At 45.8% G+C, this 8,607-nt stretch overlaps 1 protein-coding gene across 1 annotated transcript; it reads right to left on the bottom strand.

Moving 5' to 3' along the window:
* Nucleotides 1–4,693: 4,693 nt before the first annotated feature.
* On the bottom strand, nucleotides 4,694–8,080 carry LOC123128104 (probable tocopherol O-methyltransferase, chloroplastic). Its single transcript, XM_044548022.1, has 6 exons — nucleotides 7,685–8,080; nucleotides 6,379–6,548; nucleotides 6,163–6,267; nucleotides 5,318–5,521; nucleotides 5,096–5,198; nucleotides 4,694–4,976 (listed from the first exon to the last, which is right to left on the bottom strand). Exons 1-6 carry the CDS (start codon nucleotides 8,052–8,054, stop codon nucleotides 4,828–4,830), a joined length of 1,101 nt encoding a protein of 366 aa, XP_044403957.1. The 5' UTR covers nucleotides 8,055–8,080; the 3' UTR covers nucleotides 4,694–4,827.
* Nucleotides 8,081–8,607: the final 527 nt, after the last annotated feature.

The raw sequence follows: 8,607 nt of genomic DNA, 5'->3' as shown, positions 1-8,607 counted from the left end.
AATGTCATGAAGATCATTGGACAAAATAAACTTGATTCTTAGTAATAGTTTTGAGATATGATGATGTGATATGTGAGTTATGTTGATGAGTAATTGTGCTCTAGTAAGAATATGGGTGTTAAGGTTTGTGATTCCCTATGCATGAACGAAAGTCAATAGTCATGCAATGAAAATTATGTCCTATTTGTGGTGCATTATTCGGTGTTAATTATGCTTAATGCTTGCTTATGAGATTATTCGTTTCTTGGTTGGTCGCTTCCCAATCTTTTGCTAGCCTTCATTTTGCACTAAGTATGACTTCTACTTGTGCATCTAAAATCCTTTAAACCAGTTTTGCCACATGAGTCCACTATATATACCTATATGCGGTATTCTTTTGTCGTTCTAAGCAAATTTGCATGTGCCATCTCTAATTTTCAAAATAAACTTCTTTTTTGTGTGTTTGTTTCGCTCGCGGAACAGTGAGGGGTGGCTAATATTTTCCATGCTAGATGGGTTATTCTCAAGATGAGTGTTTATTCACTTGTCATTGCACGAGAGTAAGACAGAGGTATAAGGGATGCCCAGTCCTGAAATGCAAAAATAAATGAATTTACTTTATGTTGTCAAATAATAAATTCCTTGGAAAGTGTTGGTATGGAGGGCACCCGTGGATACGGCTAGCCATGGAAAGTGAAAGTTATGGTGGAAAAAGGAATAAACTTTATTTTCTGTTTGGGAACCGCCTATGGCATATCTAGCATGGAAAGTGTTCGGAACTCTAAGTCGTTTTCGTTGGTGGGATGGATACACCTCCCAAAATGTTTTTATCTCAAATTTTTTGCTTTGAGCTCTAGCACCTCTACAAATCCCTACTTCCCTTTGCGAAGGGACTTTCTTTTACTTTATGCAAATTTTTTTTGAAATTTGAGTCTCCATCTTCTCTCATAAAAGCACCAAGTAGGAGGCAATATGATTGTGCTTAAGTATTGGGTGTAGCTAATATTCGAGTGTGTTTCATGATTGGATCAATGTTTGAGCATGATAGGCTAGGGATACCTTATTTTAGCGTTGGTATTTTGAAAGACATGGTTGCTTGTTGATATGCTTGAGTATCTAAATTATTATGTCAAAACTAGACTATTGATTTGAATCACATAAAAGTCCAAATGTCCATGCTATAAAGAAAAGAATATGATATGACTTGATGAACAACACTCCACATCAAAAATTCTGTTTTTATCACTTACCTACTTGAGGACGAGTAGGAGTTAAGCTTGGGGATGCTGATACGTCTCCAACGTATCTATAATTTTTGATTGTTCCATGTTGTTTTATTATCAATCTTGGATGTTTTATAATCATTTTATAGTCATTTTATATCGTTTTTTGGTACTAATCTATTGACATAGTGCCTAGTGCCAGTTCCTGTTTTTTCCCATGTTTTTTACATCGCAGGAAATCAAAATCAAACGGAGTCCAAATGGCACGAAGCTTTACGCTGATTTTTATGGGCCAAAAGGAAGCAGATGGGCCCTGGTTGCACCTGGGGGAGTCCCAAGGATGAGACAACCCACCAGGGCGCGCCAGGAGGCCCTGGCGCGCCCTGGCGGGTTGTGCCCACCTCGGGTGCCCCCCGGACCGCCTCTTTGCTCTATAAATACCCCAAAATTCCCAGAACCCTAGGGGAGTCGACGAAATATTCATCCAGCCGCCGCAGAGTCCAGAAACACCAGATCCAATCTAGACACCATCATGGAGGGGTTCACCACTTCCATTGGTACCTCTCCGATGATGCGTGAGTAGTTCTTTATAGACCTTTGGGTCCGTAGTTAGTAGCTAGATGGCTTCATCTCTCTCTTGATCCTCAATACAATGGTCTCTTGGAGATCCATATGATGTAACTCTTTTGCGGTGTGTTTGTTGGGATCGATGAACTTCGAGTTTATGACCAGATCTATGTTTTTATACTCATGAAAGTATTTGAGTTTCTTTGATCTCTTTTATGCATGATCTCTTGTAGCCCCGTATTTCTTCTCCGATATTTGGGTTTTGTCTGGCCAACTCGATCTATTTATCTTGCAATGGGAAGAGGTGCCCGTTAGTGGGTTCGATCTTACGGTGCTTGATCCCAGTGACAGAAAGGGAACCGACACGTATGTATCGTTGCTACTAAGGATAAAAAGACGAGATCTATATCTACCACCATATAGATAAACAGATCTTGTCTACATCATGTCATCGTTCTTATTGCATTACTCTGTTTTTTCATGAACTTAATACACTAGATGCATGCTGGATAGCGGTCGATGTGTGGAGTAATAGTAGTAGATGCAGGCAGGAGTCGGTCTACTAATCTTGGACGTGATGCCTATATAATGATCATTGCCTGGATATCGTCATAATTATTTGAAGTTCTATCAATTTCTCAACAGTAATTTGTTTACCCACTGTTTGCTATTTTTCTCGAGAGAAGCCACTAGTGAAACCTACGGCCCCCGGGTCTTATTTGTCATATATTTGCCTTTGCGATCTAATTTTTCCTTGCTTTTATTTTTAGATTTATTAAAGCAAAAATACTTTGCTGCACTTTATTTTATTTACGATCTATTTATCCAACATATTACAACCTTTTTACCGTCACACACCAATTTCTGGCGCCGTTACCCGAAAGGGATTGACAACCCCTTTAACACGTCGGGTTGCGAGGTGTTGTTATTTGTGTGCAGGTGTTGTTTATGTTGTGTTGCTTGGTTCTCCTACTGGTTTGATACCTTGGTTTCATAACTGAGGGAAATACTCTACCGTCGCTGTGCTACATCATCCCTCCCTCTTCGGGAAAATACCGACGTAGTTCCAGCTGCCATCATTAGGCATGGCCGAGCGGCTCACCGCAACCCACGGCATGCTTGTCGGTTGCCATCCCAAAGTAGAAGATGTGCTACATCTCGGCATAGTTATGGATGGGTGTGTTGAGGAACTCTGTGTCCTTGGATGGTCCTAAGAAAAAAAATGGCGTTGTTAGTTGTAGGACAATGGTTGATAGGCTTAAACAAGGGAGGGGTATGTGAGCTAACCACGATGTGGCTTTGATAGTGCTCTGCCTCCAAAACGATCGAGCGGGTGGTTTGATCCCATAAGGCGTCGCTAAGGTCTCTAAGTTTGGACACTTGGAACAATCTAGATCTCCACTTCGTGAGGTGGTTGTAGACCTGGTGGCGGAGACTTTGAACCACATAACTCGAACACCTGCTTGGCAACAGAGTTCAAGTGCATCTTCTTGAAGCCCTTACCAGTCCTAATCCCACTGGCTATGATCTCACACATCTTGCTAAGCACGAACATGGATAGGAGCGGCTACCATTTCATGGAGTTCCCTCTATCATCCTTCTTTGCCTTTCACGGCTTCTTTTTGCGTAGCAGCAATAACAACATTTGGCACAACCAACACAAATGGTATAGGCAAAAAAAGGAGGATCCACAACACACCCCTCGAACACATATGAGTCAGGAGACATCTGGTCCTCGGTGGGAGGCTTGGAGTCATCGACATAGGATGGCGAGAACTAGCTCTCCGACAGGACAATGGCCTCACTAAACTCTTTGTGTGCTCATGTTACAATCTTAGCACACACGTGGACAATAAGCATATCACACACTAGCAAACCATCTAGTTCAACACATCACGGTATGAGAACCATAGATCAACTAGCATGCTACCAATTCATGGAGTTCAACACACTAGCACACAACAACATGCATGCTACCAATCCATGGAGTTCAACACACTACCACACAACAAAATGCATGCTACCAATCCATGAACACACGGCCACATACCAACAGACATGCTACCAATCGATCACAACTAGCTACCAATACTTGCCGACATGGATACAACCCCTAGCATGCTACAAATCCATCACCACTAGTTACCAAAACATCACATTATCACAGATCGCCAGTGTACAATCCTATAACATGGTCACAGATCTAATCCTACCACATGCTCATAGATCTAGCTAGAACGAGTACAAAGAAGGGGGTGATCGAACTCATAGCCAAGCCATCGATGCAGCTCAAAGGAGGCGCGAAGCAGGTCGGAGAAGAGGAGGACATGAGTCGCCGCCACCATGTACCGCCGGTCGGAGAAGACGCGCCGCTTATCTACACGTCAGTGTTGATTGGCACGGGAGGAAAAGCTCGAGGGGGGAGGCTGACAGGAGTTTGGGCGGTGAGGTGAAGCTGGCTATATAGGGTGACCGAATCGGCGGGCGGCGACCCCTATTCCTCTTGCCACTTTTTCGAAGACGCACGCGAGCTTGCGCCATCTCCGTGGTCACATGAACTCGGCACCGTGTTCCCCTCCCCTACATCGCCAAGCCTGGCTCGTTGAAAACTGTCGATTTGGCCGTTCCCAGCGGGCCTGGCTAGAAGATGCTTTAAGGTCCGTGCAAAACAGGCCAAGAGATGCTTTAAGGTCCGTGCAAAACAGGCCAAAACATGGAACGCAGACAACTGAACAGACCAATTTCGTCCCGCAAAGGCCTGATTGGGCTCTATGCGGACAACCAACCACAGCCATGGTGCATTTTGCTTGCATGTATAGCGTCATAGGATTTTGTGTTCTTCCTCTTTCTACCAATCAATCCACATCAGCGCGCATCATAAATCTGACAGGCTCCCCTTTTTTGTAAGTACAGTAACGCTCTAATGAATCTGAGGAGAATTTTGCTTTAGGAACCACTTTCCTATGCCACTTCCAGTTGCAGATAGAGAGGCACGGTAACACAAAATTATTCAGCTACGAGGCGACAGCAAGCCGAGTCTATTCCAATCACATGGGTTCTATTCTACACTGGGCGATGCGGCCTCAGGTTCTCCTTCTATGGCTGCTTGGGGTTTGCGGCAGGTGATGATGCTGAACTTAATGAGGCCTTTCTTGTAGCCTTGGATCATGAGAGGCATCACCAGTGCTCCCTTTATCGTCTTCCATCCTGATGATCAAGACAACAGCAAAGTGAGTTGAAAATGTATATCGGCTAGAAAAAGAATATGAAACAGACCATCTCAGTTTGATGAGCAGTACAGACAGAGAAACACAGGAAGAGCATACCACTCCTTAGTAGAGAAGTGAGGCCTTTCCATGTCAGTGCTGATTGGATGACAGCAGGCCAGAACGGGGCCACGTTTTCTGACCAGTCGGCCGTTTTGATATCCTGACAGTAGAGGAATATTTTGTGTATCAGATAGGTCAAAAAATATATATCAAATTTTGGTATCATGCAAATTTGTGTATCAGATAGGTCAAATTAATTCAATTTTTTGGGGGAAATACCTCAAGAGACAATGACTCGGCAATCTTGACATAATCCGAGGGCGAGCACCAATCCGGGAGGTAATATGCATCACAAATCTTTTTCAAAAGATTCAGCTCGTCAGGTTTCAGTGAGTCCTCCGACGGCGCGAGGTTCCTATGGCACCAGGTCACGATGATGATAGTTGCTCCTGGAGCTGCGACGCGTGCCAGCTCGCTTACAAACTGATAAAAGATTTGGTAAGATTTCACTCAACACCTATTTTCATACCTGATTGGACCAACCTTCTGGTTTTGTCGTTTGTAATTACATGTTCTTGAAAAAAGGTAATTACATAAATAGGTAATATGTACTTTCCAACAACACAAGTTATTTGCAAGAGATACATATCGACCCAGTTTGTCACACAAACTGATATACTCCCTCTGTTCCCTAATATAAGACCTTTTAACTATTTCAAAATATTGACTGCATACATACTAAAATGAGTGAACATACATACTAAAATCAAGAAAAAGCTAAAAGGTCTTATATTAGGGAGCGGAGGGAGTAATATTTTGGCAGCCTGTCTTGAACGGTTTTGCAATGACTCATACTCCCTCCATTCCACAATGTAGTGCTTTCTCTATCTTTGTGCTTCAACTTTGACCGTAAATTTAACTAACAAGACCGATTGCGGCGGGAGCAAAAATTATATCAGTGAATTCGTATTCGAAAGAAGTTTTTTAATTATATAATTTTTTTCTCCCACCGCAGTTGGTCTCATTGGTTAAATTTATGGTCAAAGTTGGACCTCGGGAAGCGCGGGCGCACTATATTTTGGAATGGAGTACTGTTTAGTTTCTTCTAGAACTAGTATGTTTACCTTCTGTTTGTTCGGCATGTGCTCACCACTCTCCATAGACCAGACAAGATCAAACTGCCCATCAGGAAATGGTTGCTCCAGAGCATCAGCAACTTGGAAAGAAGCCTGGGCCAAACATGTGCATATTGTCACTTCTAACACAAAACCAAACCCCAAGTAGGTCTGAGGTCAGAAATTGAAACCGCAAACTCGGCAAGAGCGGAACAGTAGACAAACCTTGTCCGACAACCCCTGCGCTGCCGCGAGGGCATTTCCTCTCTCAGCTTGCACTGGGCTCAATGTGATCCCAGAGCATTGTGCTCCATATTTGTTCGCCAGGTATCTTGAGCTACCACCGATTCCGCATCCAACATCAACAATCGTTTTGGGTTTGTTTGTCGGATCGTCTGCAAGCACAGGCATTCGCTCAAAAACAGCAGTTAATCATGCACTATATACTTGAAGTACAGATCAAGCTAATTGTCCATACATAACGTCAAATTGACGAAGTTCCCCTTGTTTTGAACAAGGTGCTATATTCTCTTTAAATGTCTCCTTTAACCCTTTTTATTAATTTGAACTAGCCTGATTTCCCATGGAACTGTGCTGCAAGATACTACTGAACTGAAGATGTAGTTGAGGTTATGCAACTGTAATACTTATGACTGAACATATATTCATGTTTATTATTAAACTTTAGGCAGCAATAATACCTGATAAGTCTATGGCATTCTCTTCATGCCATCTCAATTAAAGAAACAATGCATATATCGTGGAGAGTGAGCACAAAATGAAATCACACTCTAGCACCAAAGTTACAGGAGACCCCAAACTTAATTTCTCAAAGAAAGAAGTCGCAACTCGTAAAATAATTTTGAAATAAACTTAAGACAATCCTAAAAAAAGGTAAAAGCAAAAACTCTACAGAAATTGAAAGGGAATGTTCAGAAGAGAATTCGTAGGGGAGGGAATGGCTACCAGCTTACCACGTAGCACTAGTGCGGTCTTCTAAACGGGCTGATCGAGAGGTGTATTATACATCTAAAAAAAGGTGTACTGCATAGCTTTTACTGACTTTCCTTTTAAAACAAAATTTTATACAGACTAGAGAACTATAGCCTTGGGAATTTGGAGAGCACAACCACACTTTAAGCCACACTCTGGTAGGAAGGAGTTCTGACTGGAGCGGCAGAACGTAATGCAAAAAGATTCGCAGCCCAGGCACATTTTTGGGCCCAAATCCAGATTGGCTCGCTGGTGCCACAGCGGCGAGCAGAGAGCCAGAGAGTACTGGCAGGGCAGTGATAAGACGCCCAAGCTCAATCCAAACAGTGTCATCTCGTACTTGCAATGGTCATCAGCGTGGCAACTGGCAAGTACAGCCAGTCGGATAGCTCAGCTCAATATAGAGCGCACAAATCCGCCCCCTGGGCTGTTGCTGGCCAGCAACGAATTGGGCCGCGGCACGGTTGAGCCAAGCAGATAGCTCGACCTTGGTGCGAATTGCGACACGAGCGTGGGGTCCGGACCGGACGTTGCTTACCGGGGACGGCGGCGAAGGCGAGGGCCTCCTCGATCATGCGGATCTGGGCGCGGCGGTGGTCGGACATGGAGGCGGCCTCGCCGGAGTCGTAGAAGCCGTGGTGCATGTGCTCGCCCCAGATGCTCTCCCACAGGCCGGACGACTCGTCGTAGAGCCCCGCGATGCCCTCCTTCAGCCCCGGCGGCGCCGCGTCGGCCCGGGCCGCGGTCGTCGACGACGCCATCGGGCGCACGGAGCGGGCCGGCCGGCGGGAGCGGCAGGGCGGGCCGGGGGACGGGGCGAGCCGCGTGGCCGAGGCTCGGTCGAGGCGGCGGCGCGGCGTCCAGGCGGTGGAGAGGAGTGAGTGGAGCAGGGCGGCGGAGTTTGCCATTTTGTATTTGGAGCCTCGTGAGAGCCTGACAGCTCCGGGGGTGGAGTGGTATTTTTTATTGACGCGAGGTCACGTGGGCCACGCACGGCAGTGGCAGGCAGCTCAGCATGCCGCCGGATGCCAGACACTCGTCGCATCTAGTAGCCCATTTGTCACACCGTGCCAAGCTAGCTAACCATAGCCCGCGGTACTGTGACTCCACTCGCTCCTTCGGCGTTTTGCTCCGGCTGCACCGATGGTTTCCTGCTGGAACAGGACTGTACTGCCGCGTTAGAGCAACTCCAAAGGATTCGTCCGTTTGAATCGGCGCGGACAAAAGTGTCGGCCTAACGCATCGACCCAAATTCAAATCACGTATGTGTCGTGTCCGCGCCGACGCATTTGCGGCTCAAATTTGTGTCCCAAATGCGTCGGCGCGGACGCCGAACGGACGCTCCGCGCGCCTTCTCGCTGTCCGCCGCGTCCCCACATGACGGCCGTCCAACTACTCGCCGCCCACGCGATCAGCTTAACTTATGATCACAGGCCCACGCGTCAGCGACATCGCTCGTCC

This window comes from Triticum aestivum, chromosome 6A, assembly GCF_018294505.1.
Source record: "Triticum aestivum cultivar Chinese Spring chromosome 6A, IWGSC CS RefSeq v2.1, whole genome shotgun sequence".
NCBI lineage: Eukaryota > Viridiplantae > Streptophyta > Magnoliopsida > Poales > Poaceae > Triticum > Triticum aestivum.
The sequence above is the reverse complement of the archived record's forward strand: the minus strand, read 5'-3'. Positions and strand labels throughout refer to the sequence as shown.